Source organism: Musca domestica, unplaced genomic scaffold, assembly GCF_030504385.1.
Source record: "Musca domestica strain aabys unplaced genomic scaffold, Musca_domestica.polishedcontigs.V.1.1 31, whole genome shotgun sequence".
Lineage (NCBI taxonomy): Eukaryota > Metazoa > Arthropoda > Insecta > Diptera > Muscidae > Musca > Musca domestica.
Genome location: NW_026712309.1, coordinates 5,051,564 through 5,077,657, shown reverse-complemented (window position 1 = coordinate 5,077,657; position 26,094 = coordinate 5,051,564). Strand labels below are relative to the sequence as shown.

At 35.7% G+C, this 26,094-nt stretch overlaps 1 protein-coding gene across 1 annotated transcript in view; it reads left to right on the top strand.

Annotated features, from left to right (window-relative positions):
* The first annotated feature begins 350 nt into the window (after positions 1-350).
* LOC101901204 (neuropeptide CCHamide-1 receptor) overlaps positions 351-26,094 on the top strand; it is a 45,046-nt gene continuing 19,302 nt past the window's right edge. The window contains exons 1-5 of the mRNA XM_059124968.1: positions 351-1,033; positions 15,574-15,800; positions 15,896-15,999; positions 16,170-16,382; positions 19,868-19,971. Of these exons, the coding sequence (XP_058980951.1) occupies positions 504-1,033; positions 15,574-15,800; positions 15,896-15,999; positions 16,170-16,382; positions 19,868-19,971 (1,178 nt within the window). The 5' untranslated portion in view covers positions 351-503. The remainder of the gene's footprint in view (positions 1,034-15,573; positions 15,801-15,895; positions 16,000-16,169; positions 16,383-19,867; positions 19,972-26,094) is intronic.

The window sequence follows — 26,094 nt, the reverse complement described above, 5'->3', positions numbered from 1 at the left end:
TCGGTCCAGAATATCTGGTACCTCTCTCATATTTCAAAATTTTCCAAAAATTATCACGTATCTCCTATAAAGTGAAAGCACTTCTCAATATGGTCCAAATCGGGCACGTTGTAATATTTGTATCAGAGTTGGTTCAGATCCCTCCTTCTCCTTCGGTATCTCCTCCAAAAAGAGTCAATATTTTTGAATAATCGTTAAGTAAGTCAAAATATATTTTAATAAACTGACATAGGCTGAGGGTATACATCTGTCGGCATAACCGACTGATACGTTTTAATATGTTTTTATTCATTTTGATTCTTCGACAACAAATTCGTTACTTTTTTCCTTTCAGATTCCCGTTTGTTGGATGGAATAATTATATTTTGCATTACAACCAACTAAAACCAAAATTATACAAAATCTAGCTATAAATGACCAAAAACCTGCGAATAAGTTATGAGGTATCCAAGGACTAGCTAAATGAAAACAACATAAAATAGGACACTACAAAAAGAAAAGCAATGCTAAATGTTATAACGAGCGACATGGGTCCGAATGTTGGAAACGCCACAACCCCTCTGAGTCCAGAAACAAATGCCACTCTGCTAAGCACACTTGTAAATGCCATACATTCCAACGAAATCTTTTCAACGACCGCCTTTGCCACCCCTCTTGTGCCGGTGGCTACAGGTGGCAACAACAGTGACCTTTTCACCCCACCACCCTCCCTCCACAACACACACCGTTGGCCGAATAGCAATAACTTTACTTCTGCTGTGACAGCAGCCATGACAGCGGCGGCCAGCATCGTCAACGCCACCATTGCGACGCTCAACACTCCAGTCACATACTTGGCCACAAATGTTAGCAGCAACGAAGTTGGTGGCATAATGAATGCCACCGAAACCCCATATGTGCCGTATGTTATGCGCCCGGAAACGTACATTGTTCCAGTGCTGTTTGCCTTCATCTTCATTGTCGGTGTCCTGGGCAACGGCACACTAATTATTGTCTTCTTAACAGTGCGTCAAATGAGAAATGTTCCCAACACGTAAGTAGTCCTGCCATTCCAGATGTGGTCACTTAATTAAAAGTATATTAACAACAATCAAAAAAAAGTTGTCCAAAAGATGCGATTTCAGTTTCAAGTATTTATTAAAGTGTTTCCAGCTCAGAGTTTAGCCGAGAAGATTTCCAGCAAATGCAGATTTCAATAAAATTCTCAGTTCATTTGAATTCCAATTGACCTTAAAGAACATACGAACAGATTACCCTTCGTAACCAACCACACAATTTGTATAGATGTTCGCTACGAGTCACGAACTCACAACAGGACATGGTGACAGTGCAAAATAGACGGAAATACACATTTCCATATGACAACGGATTCAATGGAACTACAGCAAATAAGTTGACGCTGTCACAACTGTGCAGGCTGTGTTGGTTTATCAAAAAAAAAAAAAATGTGTTTTCCATATAAACTTGTAGGTACATAAAAGTTTCGCCGAACTGAATTCTGTGTTCAGCAACTGAAAAAGCCAATATGGAAATTTCATAGATAGTTCCAGCACAACGTTGAGAAATGCTTTAAAATTTATTTGATGACTTCAACCAGTACCAGGGACGTACACAGCAATGAATTTCGTAGCCATTTCGAAATACAAAAAAAATTAAACTTACAAAATATGTCAGAATGGTAGTCATTTCGGGAGAGGGCCGGCTCCCAATATTCCCCACTGCATACGTCCCTGATAAGTGCCCATATTTACGAGTCACATAAAAAGTTTATGTAAAGCGACTACATGTCTGTGGTTTTCAGACATAACGGAATGTGTCGAAAGGACTTTTCAGGAGAGCAGAAATACAATTTTTAAGTAATTTTTGGTTTGTCGAATTTTGAAGTACATGTTTGTATAATGTATCAAACATGTTAAAAAGTAGATGAAGGGTATTCCACCAGCTCTAAACCCGCAGCCTATGGTATATAGGCTAAACTTAAACCGGAATTGGAACGTTCTTCGAATTTTTTTAAAGGGTATAACCACTCTACAAGATGATATAAAAAAAACTGCAACAAAGTCAAACGCCATAATTTTTACATTTTTTTTTTTTTATATTTTATTGAATGACAGCAAAAAATGTCGTAAATAGCATCAAATTTTAGAATAAGTTTAGATTTGTTCGAATTGGTCACTTTTGGCACGAATTATGGCCTTTAACTGGCCAATGAAACCTTCATACACTGCCATTTTGCGGTATTTTGGCCGATTTCCGGCGAAGCGCTTGCTTGAGGTGGTCGACACTTTGGTATTTTTTTCCAAAATACTCCAGACACAATAGTCCAACGGATTGGTACCCGGAGATTTTGGTGGCCATTGTGCGCTGGAAATGATGCGAGGAACATAATTTTGTAACCACTCTTGGGTGGCGCGTGCTGAGTCCTGTTGGAATGTCCAAGGTCTGCGGCCAAAATGTTTGATTCTGAAATGTTTAATTCTGATGCCACGGTCGATTAATACGAGCGGAGAGCGACCATCGGCTGTTATGGCGGCCAACCAAAGCTGACCTCTTTGGAAAGTAAACACAATAATTTTGTTTGTTTACAAACTGCTGGACAACGAATGTTTTCTCATCGGAGAAAACCAAATTCGGCAGTTTACCACTTTCGGCCAAGCGAAGCAACTCTTTAGGTCTTTTGAGTACATTTTTTTATGTTGCGGTGTAAGTTTTTGCACTTTTTGGATTTTCAACGGCTTTACCCCGATCTCATTTTTCAATATTTGCCGAATGGAATATTGGGATATGTTAGGCTCACGAGCAATTTTTCGGCCACTGCGACGCGGGTTTCGATCAAATCGCTTCCTTACTATTCGAACCATTTCTGCTGATGTTGCTGTTTTCTTCCGTCCACTTCCTTGACGTCGGGCTACGCTACCAGTGTCACGGTAACCAGCGATGTTATGAGACACAAAAGTTTCATTCACATTTAAATGCTGGAGTAAAGAAAAAAAATTTTTTTTTCTGTAACAGTATTAAAAGGACAGTATGCAGGTTAACTTCGTAAATGGGCAATGTATGTCCACGTTTTCATATAGCCCCCATATAACGGTACCTCCAGATATTCGGTATTTTGGTGATTTTAGCGACATTATTAACCGGAATGCTTCAAAATTTGGTATTTGAAGTTCGCAACGGATATTATAGCTTAAGACAGAAAATTGTCTGTGCAGGTCCACGTCTTCGTATATCCCTCATATAACGGTACCCCCCAATATTCGGTATTCTGATGATTTTAGCGTCATTATTCAGCGGAATTTTTTCAAATTACGCATTTAGAGTTCGTAATGGAATCTACAGTCTGTGACAGAAAATTTTCTATGCAGATCCAGGTCTTCGTATAGCCCCCATATAGCGGTACCTCCCTATATTCAGTATTTTGACAAGTTTAGGTACAATACCCACCGAAATTGTTTGCAATGTAATATTTGAAGTTCGTAATGGATGCTACAGCCTATGACATAAAATTGTCTATGCTGGTCCAGGTCTTCGCGCAGCTCCGATATAATGGTACCTCCCTATATACGATATTTTGAACTCAATATTTCAAGTTCCGAATTTGAATTTGGTAATGACTTATGACAAGCAATGCCTGTGTGGGTCCACGTCGTATAGGCACCAATATAACGGCTATATTCGGTATTTTTAAAATTTTAACAGAATTTTTTTAAGGATTTCATTTCCAAAATTGTGAGCAAATATTGATTTAGGTTGAAAAAAATATTAAAAGAAGCAGAATGCCTGTTTTTTGTCCTGCATTAAATGAAAAAAAAAAACCTTTAATCATACATATGTAGCATTGTTCATTCGTTGTCTATATGAAATTGAGGAAACATGCACTCATATTCGCTATATCTATCTAAAGCAATGATTGCGATGCGAGCAATGTCAAAACGAAATTGCTATCTAAACAATAATTGCAAACCTTACTCAATTATTATGAATTTACTGGCTTATCAACAATTTCAAGCTATTCATGAAATTTACAACTAATCATGACAAACTCTCCGAAACCAAATACTAAGAACACTCAACTTTCTATGTTCTGTGAAAGGCCGACCGACAAAAACTACTGATGTGCGAAAATTGGTACATATTTCCAGAAATTCTACAATTGTGTGAGATTTCATTGAATTTGCAGATTTCCTCTTACAAAGTCTTACGTAGAAAATCAGTAGAATATTCGAAATGTAACATTGGAATTTTGCTTAGCAATTAGCAGAATGGTCAAGAGAGAGAGGTGACCAAAGACTATCAGCATTTTCTAGTTATTTTGTCTATTTGATGTCCAGTGGAGGGTAATGTTTAAATTTATAATACGAGGAAAATTGTGGTAATTTATTTTAGACTTGTGCTCAATTGTGTCATAAATATGGGTAAATATTACTAGGAAATCAGAAACCAGGAAACCAAATTCTGCAATCAAATGTTTCTTTAATGGTGATGTTTAAAAATTGATGATTGTTTGAAAAAGGGTGACATTTTTTTATTTTACAAATTTTTTTAATCCACCTCCTTTTCTAAGAACTAATTGCGCCTAATAGCTCAATATCCCGTACATCTTTGTATTTTAAAGCTGTCAGAAACACACTACTAAAGAATTATAGCCTAGTACTTTCACTTTAACTAGAAAACCATGAAATATGTGGTTTAGTTACATATTGAGAGAAAACATTAAAAAATTCGTTTGCTTCAAGCCGTTCTTACCATTAATACGGACACAGCTTTCATGAAAATTAATTCTTGGGGTTAAAATTTAAGACCATGGAAAAAACAGTCCATTTTATCTGTAAATACTAAATTTGCATAAAATTCAATCACGATTCATGTGTTTTAAAGTTTTGAACATTTACATCATCCAAGTTAAGTATTTGATGTGCTTTCGAAAATAATATCCGGTTCTGGCTAAACAAAACATACCGTAATATTTCAGTCAAACTTAGATACTGTTCGAATGTGTAATATCAGTCCATTCCTCACCCTTATGGTATCCACACAAATGGTAATAATATACAAACTAATCAGTCTTATATCAGTTCTGAAAATGCCAGATTTTCTACCAACCTAGCACATTTCAATATTTGTATCTATATTAAAACAAGTATGACAAGTAAAATAGCTATAAGTTTGGCCCCCACCACTTGGAACGAATTTGGCAATTTTTAATAAATAAAAAAAATCCGTTAAAAATTCTGTCACAATCTAAAAAATACCGAAGGTAGTCTATACGACTACGTGGACCTGCATCATAAAAATCATCAAAATACCGAATATAGGGAAGTACTATTATATGGAGCTATACCAAAACGTAGACTTGCAAATACAGTTTTCTGTCATAGGCTGTAGTATCCATTACCAACTTCAAATACAAAATTTGAAACACTTCCGGTAAATAATTTCGCTAAAATCATCAAAATACCAAATGTAGGGAGGTACCGCTATATGGGGCTATACGACGATGTGGACCTGCACAGAAAATTTTTGGTCATAGGCTGTAGTATCTATTACGAACATCAAATGTCTGTCTGCGGAAATCACTCTAGCTTCCGAACGAATTGAAGTAGGTTGATAAAATTTTACTCAAATGTGTATTATATCTGAAATTGAAAATGGGTGATGTAGGTCCACGTTTTGTGTAGTCCACATATAACGGTACCCCCAGATATTCGGTATTTTGATGATTTTAGCGACATTATTCATCGGAATTGTTTCAAATTTGGTATTTGAAGTTCGTAATGGGTACTATAGCCTATGACAGAAAATTGTCTGTGCAGGTTCACATCTTCGTATAGCCCCCCATATAACGGTACCCCCAGATATTCGGTATTTTGATAATTTTAGCTACATTATTCGCCGATTTTTTTTTTAAGTTTCGCATTTGAATATTGTAATGGTTTATGACAAAAGTTGCCTATGCAGGTCTCGTCGTCGTATAGACCCTAATATAATGGCTACATTCGGTATTTTTAAGATTTTAACAGAATTTTTAACCGATTTAATTTTTTTGAAAATAGCCAAAATCGTTCAAAATGGTGGAGGGTATTCAAAGATCAGTCCGGCCGAACTTACAGATATATCGGTCCACGTTTTGTAATAGCCGCCATATAACGGTACCTCCAGATATTCGGTTTTTTAACGATTTTTGCCACATTTTTCTCGGATTTGTCTAAAAATTGGTACTTGTGGGTCATAATGGGTTCTAGTTTCAGTGGCGAAACATTGTATGTACAGGTCCACGTTTTTGTATAGCCCCCATAGTGCCTTCCGATATTCGGCATTTTAAAGATTTTTAAAACATTTTCCACGGCTTTGTCTAAAAAATGCTATTTGATATTTCGCCACCGGAACTAGGAACCATAACAACCTAAATGGTTTCTAGTTCCGGTGGCGAAACATTGTATGTTTAGATCCACGCATTGGTATAGCCCCCATATATAATATATTCGATATTTTGATGATTTTTTCAACATTTTTTTTTTTAAATAACCATTTGTGGTTCATAATGGGTTCTAGATCCGATGGTAGAACATTAAATATTTATGTCCAAGTTTTCCTATAGCACATATATAACGATACCCACCAATATTCGATATTTTGATAATCATAATCTGCGGCCGAACTTAATGTTTATTTACTTGTCTTTTTTCTGGTCATTAGATTTTTAACTTTGCTCTTTTAGCTATTTTGCCCTTCTTGGCCTCTCATCATGTCCGTTTTGAAAATTGAATTATTTTGCAATGATAAGTTTTTAATATGAACACCTACTATTCTATTTTATAATCGTTCGAAAAGGCATAAATCTTCATTAAAGCTAAATGGTGTTTGCAGTTGTACACCCTCACGCTTCCGACGAATACATTTCAAACACATTGTCGATTTGTTACAAAATGCTGATGGTTTAAAGTTAATGGCGATCTGATAACACTGGCTGGCCAGATGATTCCAGCAATTCATTATTGCAAATTTCAAGAAATTTTTAATGATTCTGCGGAATTGTAGGAATATTCATTTTGTACGGATTTTTATTTGTAACAATTAAATACATGATTCTAACAATCGGAAGGCTATTTGAGACGATATAATTACAAATCCAACTTCATTGGAATTACAGAGAAATTATAGCAATAGAGAGTAAATGCAGATTCAATGGCTGTGATGGTCTATTGCAGACTGGCATCTCATTTATATCCATATAAATGAAAATTAATTATTTGTTACATCGATTCTTGGTAGATTGTAATCGAGAATTAATTAGGAAAAATAGTTGGAAAATTCTAATCATATATATTATTTCGATTGAATTGTAATATGATATTCGGAAATCCAAGGGGCGTAGAGCGTTTGCAGACAAAAATAGAATGTAGGTTTACTTTAGAACTAGCTCCCTTCTAAATATGTATGGGTATTTTTAATGTCGGCATAATTTAATTAATAAATTCTCTAAAATGCCACATTAAGTGTTTTCGATGGAATAAAAACCTGGCCACAAGCTCGTTTTCTAAAAGTTATTTGGGTCGGATTTGCCCTGTATTTATACCCTACAACACTATGTGTTGGGGGTATTATAAGTTTGATTGGGCCAGAATTTATGTAACACCTCGAAATATTGGTTTCCCATATAGGAAAGTATATATGGATCTTCCTAGCTCGCCGAGCTGAGTCGATCTAGCTATGTATGTCCGTCCGTCCGTCTGTCCATGTTAATTTGTAATCACTCTACAGGTCGCAATTATGGCCCGATCTTCACGAAATTTTGCACGAAGGTGGGGTTTGGGTCAGAATAGAAGCCTATTTCTTTTGGAGATGATCGCCAAATGTTTAGGGGTTGAAATGGACCAAATACTGAAAAAATGTCGGATTTTGCAGTAGCTATACAGGTCGCAATTATAGACCGACCCGGCCGACCGGAATTTCGCATGTAGCTAGAATTTAGGGCGGGGAAGAAGCCTACCAATTTTGATGGTCATCGGATAATATTTAGCGGGTAAAATATCTTTTTTCATTAAAAGGCGAATATTTTAAATCCCGGCGAAATCACAAAGCCATGACAAGGTTACTTTTGATCTTTACATTGATGTTAACATCCAACAAATCGGATATATAGCAAAATATGTGCGATATATGTCTATCAAAGAAAATATGCTTGAAAGATCTCTTATATGTCGAGAACGGCTGAACTGATTTCGACAGTTCTCATTAATTCAGAATGGCCTCTTGGCAGAAAAGAAAAAACGTCTAAAAAATCGTATTAATATATCTCTATAACGATGAAAATATTGATTTTGTAACATTTTCTCATATTTTTTAAATGTTGTCACATTTTTGGCATATTTTCATTTTGAATTAAACATTTGGTAATATTTCTACAGCTAACAAAATTAAGTAGTTAGTATATAAGGATATCATATACATATCGCATTTATGGCCCGATCCTTACGAAATTTTGCATGGGGATAAGATGAGGGTCAGAATAGAAGCCTACTCTTTTTGGAGATTATCGCCATATATTTAGGGGTTGAAATGGACCAAAAAACTGCAAAATTGTCAGCAGGTCGTAATTATCGCCCGATCCTCACGAACATTTGAATGGGGGTTACCGCACATTGAAAAGCCAAGCAGTTTCGGATGGCCATCCAAAAATATTCAATGTGTGAAATAGTTTGCCAACTTTTGTAGACAAAATACGAAAATGTCCATTCCAGTGACTTTTTGGAGAATTCACAAATACAGGAAAGACGCACTTCTGACTATTTCGTTAACGCTGATTTCGTTGAAGAATATAGTCAAATGTCTGTATCTCATATAGATGCGTTTCAGTCAAAAACCAATAATAAATGTCAATCTTTTGCCAATTCTGAGAGATTATAGGTCTTTGGGAAATATTGGTTATAGATCTAAGAAGACCATTTACGTGCAACATCTACCAATAAATTGGAAAGGAGCAAATTAGTTTAAGTTGCTATTATTCGAAAATTAGAGAACGAAACCTGATGGTTTTCTTTTATTATTTGCCACAATATCTTGTGGAATTCATTCTATTATCTCGCCTATATAAACTGTATCACTTATTACAGTGTTGTAGGGTATTCAACGGTCGGCCCCGCTCGACTGTAGCCTTTCCTTACTTGTTATATATCTTCTTCTTCTTCTATAACTTTAAAAGAGGAAATGTTTCCAAATACAGCATCGTCTGGTAGTAACACAGGCTATACACATATTTGAAATTCCACTTGTAACTGGAGATATAGCATCAGAATTGACGACAGAATTTAGATTTTTAATGCTCATATCTATTGATAAGCTAAAGATACAGTCTTCAAATTTGGAATGTGTGATGGAAATTTGGTGACAATTTATTTGTCCAGTTGTATTGTTTGTAAAATTATATTGAAATCGGTTCTGGTTTGAATTTAGCTCATATATTTAGTATGTTCAACAGATTTCATATATTTGATGGACAAAGCAAGATATATATGTCCGTATATATGTTCCCAAAAATAAATGAACCAAAGAATATTGAAATCAGTTGAGGTTTGGATATAGCTCCCATTTATAATGGCTGGTTCATACCGGGGGTTCTTTATGAGTTTTTTTTATACCCTCAGACATATGGCTAGAGAGGGTATACATATATCATTTGTTATGGCCAAAACGTGCCTCATCGAAATAACGATCTTAAACTCTAGGTCTCTTTGGATCAAATCTGTTTCAGGACATTTGGAGTCGACCTAGGGATGTCCGTCCATCCGTCTATCTGCCGGCTGGTGAGCATGATAACTCTCGAAGGGAGTGTCCGATTTGGTACAAACTTGGTTCATTGTAATTTTGTTATAAAACTTAGATCGAGTTCGGAGATAAACAGTATTGGTCCACTCCTTTTGGTATCTCACCCAAAAAGTGTCGATATTTTCAAAAAAAAAAAATATTTTACTGCACAGAAAGAAAACGGATAGTCCGATTTTGCTCCAACTTGCAAATCCTAATCTGGTGCGAAAATGGAAAATATCAGTCCACTCCATCAAGTACCTCCCCTACAAAGGGTCAGAATTTTGAATAATTATAACTCTTTTAAAATGTGATGTAAAATTACACACATAACATTTTTATTAACCCAAGGTTTGGTGTAAAGATCCACTCCTTCTGGTACCTCTTCCACAATGGCTTAAAAATTTGAATATTCATAAAGCTCATAAAACGCCAAATTAATATCCGAAATTTAAAAAAGGTCAAAAAAACGAATTAATCTTCTTATTTCACACATCCCATTATTTCTATTAACACAAGAACTGCTATGATGATGGTCCACTCCTTCTGTACCTCCCTCACAAAGCGTCAAAATTTTGAGTATCCAAAGAGAAATCTGAGATGAATATGGAATTTATGATTTCGCATAAAATTGGATATAAATTTAATACTTCGGTCGACTATATCTGGCACCTCACGCACATTTTAACATTTTCTAAAAATTATCACATATCTCATATAAAGTGAAGTAGTCCGAACCTGTCACGTCGCAATATTTATATCATATTTATTTGGATCCGATACGAAATGGGCAATATTGGCCCATTCTTTCGGAACCTACTCCAAAAAGGGTCAACAATTTGAATAATCATAAAAGAAGTCAAAATATATTTTAAAAATCTAACATTAGCTGAGGGTATACATCTGTCGGCTGATTCTTCTAAACTTGTTTTAATATGAATCACTTTGTTGTCTGACAGCTGGGTTGATTGGATGCCAAGCCACCGAAAAGAATAAGCAGAGGGCGTGCAGCAGAAAATATTGCTGTTGGTGAGGCCAGTGTCGAAAAAAATGGCAATTTCTCAACAGGTTAGTGCCACTTCGAATACTGCGAGCGATGAAAAATTTACTTATTGAAAGAACATTTAAACGACAACATTATTTTGAGAAGGGGGCCGGTGAATTGTCCTCCGCGTTCGTGTGACTTAAAGCCACTCGATTATTTTTTGTGCGAATATCTGATGTCATTTGTTTGCGTTGATAAACCAATTTGACGCTTTCTATGTGAAATACGCCCTCAAATGATTGAAAAGGTAATCGAAAATTGGACCTCCAAATGTGCCCGAAATTTTATTTAAATGTTAAATAACAAAGAATTTTCTACCAAATAACACTTCTTCTATTTTTTTGCATTTTTTCTTAATTTGATCTGTTGAATTTCAACTCAGCAAGCTTTTAGAAAAACACGCTTTATATATGAAAGATCAACGCCCAGGCGAAACGGCTGATGGATTAACTCATTCCGTTAATCCATGAGCCGTTTCAGACTTCTGATGAGGTGTTAGTTAGATGTTCCAATGGTGTTTTGGAAATTCGCACTGTAATAACCATTTGATATTATGTGAACGGATAGAGTTTAAATCTTAACATTTGGTATAAAAATGATATTGGAGATGTAGGATTGATATGAGGTGGTGGAAATGTGTACTAAATGTTTTTACACTTGCAGTGCGATGGTACAACAATTGGGCAAAGATTTGAAATTGGTCTTGGAAATATAAACAACAAAGTACTAAACGGTACATAATTCTGTATATGTGGAGGGGATAGGCTTGGAAATCCGAAACTGAGTATTAGGATCACTTTTTGTGAGTTGGGGTTGAGATATGAAAGTGATTTTGATAATATGTTATAAAAAAATATGGAAATTACTAACTGGTATTCAATTTTGTATTTTGGAGAAGGGATAGGGAGATGTACAAAGTTTGGTACCATTCGGAATTATATGAACGGATAGAAATTTCATCAGTTTTGGAAAGAAGGGTTGATATAAGAAGGTGTTTTTGGAAATGAGTGCTAAGTGTAAAAACTGTACATGTAAATTTGGTACAATTTGATTTTAAGCGAACGGATGAAGCTGAAATTTTAAATGTTGATATCGGGGTTCTTGCTGTTTGGTGGGATTCAAATTAAGAGGTTGTTTTGAAAATGCCTACTGCAACTATACTAAAAGTACTAAACAATACTACATTTAGTATTGGGTGAACGGATAGTACCTGAAATCTGAAAATTTTCATTAAGGTCACTGCTAGTGTTTGGGGTTGATATGAGGTGATTTTTGAAATACGTTTTAAAAATTACGAAAAGTACTCATCTATACTCAATTTTGGTATTTGGGACACATATTGAGTTAAAACAAGTAAGAAAAGGCTATAGTCGTGCGGGGCCGACTATGTTATACCCTACAACACATACAATATGTTAGAAGCTCCCTTATGTCCAAATCCATATTGGAAGATTTCGCTTTTGAAATTAGGATTTTGACTAGGGACATTTGCCCAACATTTATGCACTACGTCGAGCTGTTAGTTGTTGTAGTCCATTTTACAGATAAATATAATCCAATGGTCATCCAAAATGCTAGAATTCTTCCCTGTACTTAACTCTCTTCACAGGCGTGTCGATTGGCTTCAACTGTGTGATCTGAAAAGCATTTCAGTTTTGGTTAATTTGAACACCTAAATATTTTGCAATCATCTCCAAAAGCAAGAAGCCCCTCTGTATCTCCAAATTTAGACTCATCGTAGACAAGCAACTATGATATTTGGCTATATTCGTCAACGAAATCAGCATTAAAAAAGCCAGAAATTCGCCTTTTGTGTATTTCGAAAATCGCCTGTATGTAATGCTGGTATTTTTTCACACAAAATTAGTTGTCCATTGTACCCGCTGTCTTAACTCTAACTTTATGCGAGATTTCGTGTCCTTTGGTTTCTATTTGTGACCTTTATAACGGCTGCAAAATCAGAAAAATTTTTAGTTGTTGGTCCATTTCAACCCCCTAATATATTGCGGACATCTTTGAAAACAATAGGCTTAGCCCTTCTGAGCCCAACCCTACCCTTGTGAAAATTTTCGTGAGGATCGGACGATATTTGCAATACTTATATAATATTCCCAACCTGTGTTGTAAGGTGAAAAAATATTACTAAATATTATAAGTCAAATTGAAAAAATCGCATGCGATAAAAAATATGAAAAAAATAAAAGAATGTCACTATATACTACAAAATCTATATTAACATCTTTATTGGCATATTTTTCTGCGATTTTATGTCAGGAGGGCATTCTGAATTGATAAAATTTGTCAAAATCGGTCCAGCCATTCTTGAGATATAAGCATTCTTACTAACATCACCTTCCTTTGTATATACACATTGTATATATTTCGCTATATACAACCGATATAATTGCTATCGGCATCTACGTAACGGTCAGAATTGACCTGTTCATCTATTTGTGATTTCGCCGGGATTAAAAATATTCGCGGTTTAATGGAAAATTTGACTTTTATTTAACACAAATGTTGTGGCATATTTCACCCACTAAATATTACCCGATGACCATCAAAATTGGAAGGCTTCTGCCCAGCCCTAAGCTCTAGCCCAATGCTAACTTCCGCTTTGATTGGTCTATAATTGCGACCTGTAGAGCAACTGCAATTTTTTTTCAGTTTTTGGCCCATTTCAATCCCTAAATATTATGCGATCATCTCCAAAAGAAATAGGGTTCTATTCTGACCCTAGCCCCACCTCCATTCTAAATTTCGTGAAGATCGGGCCATAATTGCGACCTGTAGAGTGATTACAAATTAACATGGACAGACGGACGGACGGACATACATAGCTAGATCGACTCAGCGCGGCGAGATAGGAAGATCCAGATATACTTTCCTATGTGGGAAACCAATATTTCGTGGTGTTACATAATTTTTGGCCCAATCAAACTTATAATACCCCCAACACATAGTGTTGTAGGGTATAATTAAACATTTGGTATTAGAGTCACTTTTAGTTGATATATGTCGGTGGATTTTAAAAAGCACTAAATGATATTAAAATATATAGAAATAGAAATTGGAAATTTGAAATATCAGTCGCTGATGGCATGTAGGATATATGTACCAAAGATTGTTTTGGAAATTTGAACTTAAGAGTAAAAAAAGCAAAATTGGGTGCCATTTTGTTCTATATAAACGGATAGAAATAAAAATCGTGACATTTGGTGTAACAATTATCTGTGGAAGTTGATATATGAATTTGGCTCATTTTTTGAAAATGCGAAATTGTGTGAAATTGTCTCATACCAAGGTCTTTATGCAAAATGTGTGTTAATGATGTCTCCAAAATGTTAAATTGTTGAGAACGACAATAAATTGAAGTTGATAGCGACTCAAGCACACGCACTACCACAGCATCAATATCCTTGGGTGTACTCGTTGTTTTTAGCTTCTCGCGCTGTGGTTATCGGTGAATATGCCAGTTTCTTTCACATTTTTACAAGATAACAAATATACGGAGCTGGTGATGCTTCTCTTCTTTCATTCTTCATTAAAGTAATGCTGCAATATTTTCCAACGTTTTTTATTTTCTTTCCAATCAGACATGAACAAAGTTTTACCAATTTACGAAATAACCAGTAGTTAAACAAGTAAAAAAACTGTAAGTTCGGCCAGGCCGATCTTTGAATACCCGCAACCATTTGGTAGAAATTTGGCAATTTCAAAAAAAAAAATCCGTTAAAAATTATGTTTAAATCTTAAAAATACCGAATGTAGCTGTTATATTAGGGTCTATACGACGACGTGGACCTACATAGTCAGCTTTTGTCATAAGATATTACAATATTTAAATGCGAAACTTGAAAAAAAACCTGTTTATAATGTAGCTAAAATCATCAAAATACCGAATATATGGAGATACCTTGGGGTGTTATAAAACGTGGACCTGTACAGACATTTTTTGGCATAGGCTGTAGTATCCATTACGAACTTTAAAAGCCAAATGCGAAAAAAATGCCGGTAAATAATGTCGCTAATATCATCAAAATACCGAATGTAGGGGGTACCGTTTTATGAGGGATATACGAAGACGTGGACCTGCGTGGCCCATTTTCAGTCTTAGGCTGTAGTAGCTATTACGAACTTCAAATACGAATTTTGAAACAATTCCGATATATAATGTCGCTAAAATCATCAAAATACTGCATATCGGTAGGTACCGTTATATGAGAGCTATATGAAGACGTGGACCTACATTGCCCATTACAAAAGTCCTGCAGACATAATACACATTTGAGGAAATTTTTATCAACTTACTTCATTTCTTTCGGAAGCTAGAGTGATTTCCACAGACGGATGGATATTATTAAATCGACATAGAATTTTATGCTGATCAAGAATATATAAACTTTGTGGGGTCTAAAATGTATATTTCGAGGTGTTACAAAAGGAATGACAAACTTAATATACCCTCCATACAATGGTGGAGGGTATAAAAGCGTTGTATGGCGGACCCTGTAGTTGCTACTTTCCAGAAAGCATTAGTGCAAGCGTGCGTATAAGTAATAAAATATGCTACAGCATAACCCATACGTTACATGGTACAACTTTTAGCTTTCGCCTTATTCTTTATTATTTTGCATAAGATTATTGAAATTGCATCAAATTATGTAACAAATATTACTTATTGATATTATTCCAAACAATATATATATTTCACGATTTTCCAGTTATATTTTCTCCCTGGCCTTGGCCGATCTATTGGTGATAGTAACTACAGTTCCCCTGACATCTACAGTCTACACCGTGGATTCCTGGCCATGGGGAAGTTTACTTTGTACACTCTCGGAATTCTTCAAAGATGTTTCCATTGGTGTTTCAGTCTTCACATTGACGGCGTTATCGGGCGATCGCTATTTTGCCATTGTTGATCCCCTGAGAAAATTTCATGCGCACGGTAAGTTTGCAACTAATCACCAATTTGCATTTGAGATTTATTCGTTTGGATTTGATTTAATGGCGACACAAAATACGCATTTAAACTAATCTCAGGTGGTGGAAAGCGAGCGACACGCATGACAATAGCCATAGCCGTATCAATTTGGCTCCTGGCAATAATCTGCGGACTACCGGCATTAATTGGCACATACATCAAGGTAAGCTAATGTCAAACACCCACACACGTACATACATAACTCCCCACATTGCCCTATCATGTGATAAACAATAGCTGTGGAATGTAAAGTTTAGAATTTATTTCGATAATTTGTCTTCATGCCAACCCCGCCGAACCCACGGATGTAATTTTTGCTTATTATTATTACAGAAAGTGGTTGTTAATAGCAACAAATCGTTCTCTTTGTGCTATCCATTTCCCGAGGAATGGGGCTGGGAGTATGCGAAGCTGATGGTATTGCTGCGTTTCCTGGTCTATTACGCCATACCCCTGGTCATAATTGGAGTTTTTTATGTCCTGATAGCACGACATCTAATGTATGCCGCTAATGTTCCCGGTGAAATGCAAGGCGCTGTCAGACAGGTAAATATTTACAATGGTTTTCGTGTTTTTGTTGGCTGATGGAGGCACAATATCTGTCAACAAGTTGTATCACATGTCAAGCAATTTGTGGGGTATATGATTGGGGGGGGGGGGGGAGAAGAGTGGGTATTATTAATCATTCTTTCTATGCCAACATCTAATTTGATATCTTTGTGTTCCATTCGCATTTTAAATTGAATGTGCGAAATGGCAAAAAAAATAAATTATATTAAATTAGCAAACATTTATAAAATGACGGCGGAAAGAAGCCATCATAAGTAGGATAAATTGTGGAATGTGTGTTGTGCGTATACTGCCACCACTGCGTCCAGATAGGAGTTATGAAAAATGCGAAAAATTACAAATTATATACATTTACGGTTTTTACTCATATGAGCATATATATAGTACATTATGATGTAGTATGAGAGTGCGTTCTCAGCTTTCAAATTAAAAATAAACAAATGTTTTTTTTTTGTAAATTAACTGTTATTGGACTATCACAAGTATGTCTCTCCACTTCAAGGTAATTAAATTACGGTCGGTGAGAGTTAAGTATTCAAAAGACTATTAAAGCAAAAATAGTTTTCAATGAAATAGTAAAATTACAAATACATTAAAAATTTGATGAACCTTAAATCTTTAAAACGGTTAAAATATGTAATATGTATGTACGAGAACAGACGGATGGACACACATATCGAGATCGAGCCTGCTCGTCGATATACTAGGTATGTTTATACCTTTTAGTCGATTTGATACAAATTTCATTGGTTTCTGTAGGCAATAAATCTCATGCCAAAAGTTGCCGAAATCGAAGAAATATTGAGGCTTAAGTAAGGCATAAACCAAAGGAATGGACAAATCGAATTCGTTTATAGTTAAAGTTACAGAAATTCATTTCGATACCAGTTTGGGGCTCCCAATGAATTTTTTTTAAAAAAATGTTAATATGTGCGTGAGGTACCAGATATAGTCGACCGAAGTATTCCATTTTCATACTTCATCCAATACAGATAAATATATTAGTATGGTCAAAATTATAAGAAAATCCAACATTTATATCAAATTTATGGGAAATCATATTCATCTCAAGTTTCTGGTTGAGAGACATATATTTAGATGTAGCAGATTGTAAAGAATCGCTGAGATGTTTCGCAATTTATGACAGATAAAAGTATTGAAATTGTGACCCTTTGTGGGTGAGGTACCAGAAGAGGTTCGCAGATATATAGCATCTTCACAACATATCTTGTGTTAAAAAAATGCTTGTATGTGTGAAATATAAAGAGAGTCTGATGCTTCGGATTTTATAAACGTTTTGGTTTTTAAAAACTTTGACCGTTTGTGGGGGAGGTACCAGAAGGAATGATCCGATCTCTACCATATTTATAACAGATCTTGTGTTGATAGAAATATTTAGATGTGCCAAGTCTAAATGGAATCGTTTTATGAGTTTAATGGATATTTAAAATTTCGACCTTTTGCGGGGGAGCTACCAGAAGGAGCGGACCGATATACCATCTTACCATCCAACACCAGACCTTGGGCTGATAAAAATATTGGGATGTGTGAACTTTTAAGACAATCGGACTCTTACATCGAATTTTATAAGAGTTGTAATTATTAAAAATTTTGACCATTTGTGGGGGAGGTACTTGATGAAGTGGACCAATATTGTTAATTTTCACACCTGACCTGGCATTGATGCAAATATTAGGATATGCATCTCCGAACTCGATCTAAATTTGGCAATAATATTTCGATGTACCAAGTTTGGATCAAATCGGATATTAACTTCAGGAGTTATCGTGCGCACTACCCAGCCAGACAGACGGACGGACGGACATCGCTAGATCGACTCTAAATGTCCTGAAACGTATTTGGTCCAAAGAGACCCAGGGTCTAAAATCGTTATTTCGACTAGGCACGTTTTTGCCATATCACATGATATACCCTCTGTAGCTATATGGCTGAGGGTATAATTAATGTAGATACAGGAGAAAATGAGGGAGACACAGACCTCTTAATATATATATATATGAAATTTTGCTGAGGGTAGGGTTAGGGTCAGAATTTAAGCCTATTGTTTTTGAGAATGTACATAAGGGACCACAAATTCAATATTCCTGATTTTATCGTCAATCTACAGTTTACAATTTAAAACCAATCCACACAGCATTTTTGCATAAAGTTAAACTTTAGGACTGGGCAGAAGTGTAGGATTGTAGATGACCATTAGTTTACATTTAGTAAAATGGACCACAACTTTTGTGGGAAATAGTTTTGATTATCTATCAGAACAACAGTGAGGTTAAATATAAGACAAATGCCCCCTGTCAAAAAACAAGGTAATATTTGTTTAGGTTTGTGGGGCATTATTTCAAAAACGAAATCTAGCTAAATTAATTTGGACTTAAGGTGTATCACGTGGTCGCCCCACTCGTCTATAGAATCCAATATGGGCAACATCGGTTCACTCCTTCTGTTACCTCCCCACATTGGTTCAAAATTGTCAAAGAAAATAATTTTCCTCATAAAAAGAAAGAGACCGTAGTATTTTCTTGTTGCCGTATCCCGAACATACATGCCAACACTATTCTATTAATAAACAACCGTCGAAGAAGGGATTTTTGTTGTTACAGACTTCGATAGGGATAATTAAAGCAAAACGAGTGGAGAGAGATGAACGTGTTTATAAGTGCGCTTTTAAGATTTAGAAAAAATGCCAAAATAATGTCAGTTTTGTGTAATTCTTCCAGCCAGCCAGGTAGACGGACACCCCGGCGACTTTTCGATTCTCAATATCAAAGAATGCTAGTCGCATGGAATTGCTATCTGGAATAACCATTTTGAATTTCTACTTTGTATTATGAATCCCATATCCAAAAAGAAACTACTATTTCTTTTCCCAGGAATTAGCCTATACCTTTAAATTAAACCAAAATCTCGTAATGAGGGTTATTGCCCCCCTAATTAGGTTATTTTCCAAACGTAAACGTTTAAAACGCCGCAGCACCTCCTTTACTCCCTCTTTTCAACCAAGATGTTGATCTCCTATAATTGTTTGTGTTTTTAAAATAGCATTCCGAAGATATCCAAATTTTATTTTTTGGTATCCACAATTGTCTAATTAGCTTAAAATCCAATTATTCTCGCACTTAATTTGAAACCATTAGAAATGCCATTCCAACAGCTCACATTTCCCTTTACATTTGTACTTGTATTTTCCTCTAGCTTATAAAATTGAACAAAAAAAGGAAAATTAACTTAACTCCAAACCGACGGAATGCCATCTCCAGGGAAATTTCATATCTTCTATTTTCTTAATTATCGTTCAATACCCGGAGAGTGGTTAACTCGTAGAAGTGTTAAGTGTACTCGACTTGTTGTCTCTGGGATGTGGATGTTGGTTTTCATGTAATTTTGTTTTTGTTGTTTTTTTTCCTATTTTATTTTCTCTGCTGCGTTTCGTTTCATTTCAGGTACGTGCCAGACGTAAAGTTGCCCTGACAGTTTTGGCTTTTGTGGTTATTTTCGGCATTTGTTTTCTACCAATCCATGTCTTTATGCTGTGGTTCTACTACTGGTAAGTGTCCTGTGTTATGTTTTCCAACAAAATACCAAACATCATGGGGATATGTATAGAGATATGTATGTTTGTATATTGAATAAAAAGTAAAGGTGCCATAGGGTGGGTTAATAGAGTAGCTGATGTTGTCCTTAAATATCATTGAGAAAGTTTGATAAGTAATTTTTCAGGTAAGTCACCATCATAGCGGAATTCTGATGTTTATACAAGTAGATGCTTACGTATGTAAGTTATTAAAATTTTGAAAAGTAAAAATTGATAATAATAATAAAAAGACATTTACACACGACACACCTTGTACGTCACTATGAGAACGAACTTTTTACCCCTTTGAATATTCTAGATTTATGCGGTCTTTATACTTATAGAAGTAAGTTATGACTTTAAAACAATTTATATTGAAACAACCAAAAATTAGAGAACGGGTTCCCATAGGGATAAATAGGGACTTTATAACTTAAAGAATAAATATGGACTTTAGCTCAAGCATAGTGGATTACGGTATCACAGGCTAGGCCATGCCCGACCGATTGCTTACCTTTTTGTTCGTCCGTCTGTGGAAATCAGTCTAGCTTCCGAACGAAATAAAGTAGGTTGATAAAATTTTCTTCTCATAACTGCAGGACTTTTGGTATTAAAATTGGGCTATATAGGTCCAAGTTTTGGTATAGCCCCCACATAACTGTGCCGGCAGATTTAAGATGTTTTGATTGTTTTAGTTACAATTTAAATCCGAATTTGCTGTAAGTTTGCAGATTGAGTTCAAATTATGAATGATATATTCTTGCATTAAACTGTCTACATATGTCAAAGTTTTGTTATAGTCCCCATACAACTGCACCTCCCTATATTCGGTAATTTAATGATTTTCGCGACATTATACGCCGGAATTGTATCAAATTTCAAATGTGAAGCACCTAATATGTACTAGAGCTTATGACAGAAAATGTTATATGCAGGTCCAAGTCTTCGCACAGCCCCATACAACTGTACCTCCCTATATTCGGTATTTTGATGATTTTAGCCACATTATTAACCGCAATTGTATAAAGTTTCGTATCCAAATATTGTAATGACCCATGACAAGAATTGCATATACAGGGAGAGATGAAAAAACTGCAACCAACTTCAGACTGCTGTCATTTCTAAACCACTGATAAAATTATTCCAGTGACAGCTCATTATATTGTTTACAAGCGTACAAAAGCATTTTGGTGAACATTTTCCAGAAAAAAAATTATTCGGGATGGAATTCCAGCGTGATAGTGTGATTTCTTTATATTTGGCTGGAAAACCACAAGCGGGTATTGTTAGAGCACTCCAGAATTTAAATGTAAATAAATCTTTTGTGTCTCGTACCATCGCTCGTTACCGTGGTACTGGTAGCGTAGCCCGACGTCAAGGAAGTGGACAGAAGAAAACAGCAACATCAGCAGAAATGGTTCGAAAAGTAAAGAAGCGGCTTGATCGAAACCCGTGTCGCAGTGGCCTAAAAATGGCTCGTGAGCTGAACATATCGCAATATCCCACTCGGAAAATACTGAAAAATGAGCTCGGGGTAAAACCATTGAAATTCCAAAAAATGCAAGAACTTACACCGCAACAGAAATAAAAAAATAAAATCAAAAGAGCTAAAGAGTTACTTCGCTTGGCCTAAAGTGGCGAACTGTCGAATTTGGTTTACTCCGATGAGAAAACATTCGTTGTCAGCAGTTTGTAAACAAACAAAATGATCGTGTTTACTTGCCAAAGAGGTCAGCTGAAAATGTGCACCATCGGTTGGCCACCAGAACTCAAGCGCCGGTCATGGTGATGGAGTGGACCGCCATAACAGCCGATTTTCACTCTCCGCCGAATATTATGGCGAAAATATTCTGGAGGGTATATTAAAGCCTTGGGCACGCAAACATTTTGGCCGCAGACCTTGGACATTCCAACAGTACTCAGCACCATCGCTAAAAAAATACCAAGGTGTCGATCGCCACAAGCAAGCGCTTCGCCGGGAATGAGCCAAAATACCGCAGAGCAATATTCGGGCAGAATGTGATGGTTTCATTGGCCGTTTGAAGGCCATCGTTCGCGCCAAAGGTGACCAATTCGAACAAATCTAAACTTATTCTAAAATTTGATGGTATTACCGACATGTTTTGCTTTCATTCAATAAAATTTAAAAAAATGTAAAGATTATGGCTTTTGACTTTGTTGCAGTTTTTTACCTCACCCTGTATATTATTCTTTTTTTTTTCGGTTCACGATATCGTATAGCCCCCATACAACGGTAACCCCCGATATTCGATATTTTGATTATTTTAGCCACACTTTCCAATGGAATTGTCTAAAAATCCACACAAGGAGTTCTTTGCGAGTACCTTACCCCCTGAAATAGAAGTGTCTATATAGGTCCACAATATCGTATATCCCCCATATAACGATACCCCCGCTATTCGGTATTTAGATGATTTTATTCACATTTTCCAATGGAATAATCTGAAAATTCACACAAGGGGTTTCATCTGAGTACTTTACTCTCTGGAAGATAATTGTTTATATAGGTCCATGATATCGTATAGCCCCCATACAACGGTACCCCCGATATTTGGTATTTTGATGATTGTAGCCAATTTTTTCAATAAAATTGTCTGAAAATCCTCGTAAGGATTTCCTTCATCCCCTGGAAGATTATCGTCTTTATAGGTTCACGATATCGTTTATACCCAATGTAACGGTACCTCGCTATATTCGGTATTCTGATGATTTTAGCAACACTTTTCGATGGAATTGTCTAAAAATCCATACTAGAAGTTCTTTCCAAACACTTTACTCCCTGGAAGAGAAATATCTATATAGGTTCAAGATATCGTATAGCCCACATACATCGGAACCCCTGATATTAGATATTTGGCGATATTCATATTATTCACCGGAGTTGTTTGAAAATGCGTACCTAGAATTCGTAATGGGTTTTATAGCCTATGACAAAAAATTGCTTATGCAGACCCACGTCTTCGTATTGCCTCCATATAATGGTACATCCCAATATTCGGTATTTTGATAATTTTAGTGACATCATTCACCGGAGTTACTTCAAATTTCGTATTTAGAGTTGGTAATGGGACAGAAAATTGTCTATGCAGGTCCAGGCCTTTGTACAAGTCCCATGTATCAGTACCTCCCTATATTCGGTATATTGATGATTTTAGTTACATTATTTAATAATTTTTGTCAAGTTTCGTATTTCTATATAGTAATAGCTTATGACAAAAGTTGACTATGCAGGTCCGCGTCTTCGTATAGACCCCAATATAATGGCTATATTCGGTATTTTTAAAATTTTAACAGAATTTTTGGTGAATGTTATTTTTTTGAAAATTTCGAAATTCGTTCCAAATGGTGGAACAGCAAAGTTCGGCCCGGCCGAACTTACTGCTTTTTTACTTGTTTCATTTAAGTTTTAAAATTTATTTTTTCTTTTCTGTGAAATTTATATCATGTTCTCAATAATGATATCATCGCGAATCTCTTACTCTTCCTCCTCCTCCTTTCCATCAAATATTTCACTCAAAATAAATCTTCATAATTCCAAAGGATTTGCAGTTTTCTTTCTTGTGATAACAGGAAATCCCCACAAAGAAAGGGTAAACATAGAATTTTGATTGTTGAAAATGTAGACGTTGCTCATTTTAGTACCAAGTTTTTGGGTTTCCTCGCTCATTCATTGAAAGTATTTCGTTGCTCATTTCTGGCCATGGAGCAACGTAAAATGTACTACAGTAGCCCTCAAACCACATGCTGCGTGGTCATAATGGGCTTAAATTGCAAACAAAGAACGTCAAAGTATTTTGTATTTTTAAATAAGTTAAATTAGTATCCCATGGGGTTATCATTGTGCCTTGAAGGCCCCAAGCGTTTCCTTTGGTTAAGGGTGTTAATTGCCAGAATTTGGTATTGTTGAAATGGCAGGAAGTGGGATTTATCTTCCATTTCGAATGTTGACCCTGTGTCAGTGAAAAGGGCCAGCGAACGAAATAAGAACTTTTTTTGTTTGCTTATTTATTTTTTAAGGATTTTCTTTGGTTTGCGTAGTTTTCTTTTTGAAACAAAAAAATCGCCAAGTTTCCCAATTTAGCACAGAATTAGGACCTTTAAATAACTTTTCAAGTGGAAGCAAATTGCCTGTGATTTGGTTTGGAAATAAGTTACGGAAAAATAGATTTTTTTATATTTTCCTTATATTTTTTTATTTAATTTATTTATGCAACCTTGATTTCTTAATGATATGGGTAAAATGCTTGTCATATATAATAATTTTCATTGCACCATCGCACATGGTATAAATGAACCTTTAATACATTTTCAATATGGTTTAGAAAGAATTTGACATGAAATACTGGTAAAACATTGCGTCTGTGGTCTAGTTCGTATTGTACGACACAAATGTGGTTGTATGGTTGGCTGCTGAATTTGGACATTTGAAATCTTTTGAGTGCTGATGGGTAAGTGTACCAAAAGTAGGAAATGGTACTAAATTTGGCAAACACGGACAGTGTTCGTAGTCTGCAATTTTGCCATAATGGTCGGTGTTAGTATGAAGGGTTACATTGCGGAGGTGGATTTGAGAATAAGTACTAAACCAGTAAGAAAAACAGTAAGGAAAAGTCAAAAGTCGGGCGTGGTCGAATATATGATACCCTACACCACTATGCATATAGAGCCCCGTAACAAAAGAATTAACATATTTGAAGTAAATCATACTACCTATCCACATTTGGCTTTAGAGCTGTTATAATTTGGTTTCACAGGGAACTAATATATGGGAGGCATATCCAATTCTGAATCGAATTTCACTAAATTTGACGGGGACATTTTAATTTTTGTATCATATAACATTGATATAGAGTGCATGAGAGGATTATGTTAAAACAAGCAAAAAAATATTAGGTTCGGCCAGGCCAAACTTTTAATACCCTCCACCTTAGGGTAAAGGAAACTTTAGAGCCCATTATAACCCACAAATACCAATTTTTAGACATATTCATGGGAAAATGTGCCAAAAATTATCAAAATACCGAATATCGGGAAATATGGCTATACATACAATGTTTCGCCAATGAAGCCAAGCCAATTTTCAGGCATATCTGTGAAAAAATGTGGCAAAAATAATCAAAATACCGAATATCGGGAGGTACTGTTATATGGGGACTATACCAAAACGTGAACCTCTACATACAATGTTTCGCCACACCAACTGGGACCCATTATGACCTACAACCATTCGGTACTCTTCGTACAATTTTTGTAGACATTTTCGAAACCATATTCATATTTCCATCGTAGATACCAACAAAGACCTCAGAATTAAATTTTGCGATTCCAGCTATATCCCTTCACCCAATGCCCAAATTAGTAGCACTTACTACTTTTCGAACAATTTTAGTACACATTTCCAAATATATCACAGCCACAGACACCAACAATGACATCTATATTAACATTCAGGATTTCAGCTATATTCCTTCACCCTATACCGAGTTAAGTACTTTTCGTGCAATTATGGTACACATTTCCATAATTCAATTCCAGATAACAAATCAAATTTGAGTATTTCAGCCCTATTCCTTCACCTAATACCAAATTTAGTGCCATTTAGTATTTCCACACCATTTAGTATTCCAACACAGATACCATCAGTAATTCTCGTACAATTATAGCACACATTTCCGAAATCACCTACATATATCAAGCTACACATGAACAGCGATATAAAATTTCAAATTGCACGTACTATGTTCGCCCAAGAACAAATTGTACCATACAGGGTGAGTTAAAAAAACTGCAACAAAGTCAAACGCCATAATTTTTTACATTTTTTCACATTTTATTGAATGAAAGAAAAATATGTCGGAAATAGCATCACATTTTAGAATAAGATTAGATTTGTTCGAATTGGTCACCTTTGGCACGAATTATGACCTTCAAACGGCCAATGAAACCGTCACACGCTGCCCGAATGTTGCTCCGCGATATTTTGGTCCATTGCCGGCGAAGCGCTTGCTTGAGGTGATCGACACTTTGGTATTTTTTAGTGCCAACCTTGCTTTCCGAAATACTCCGAACACAATA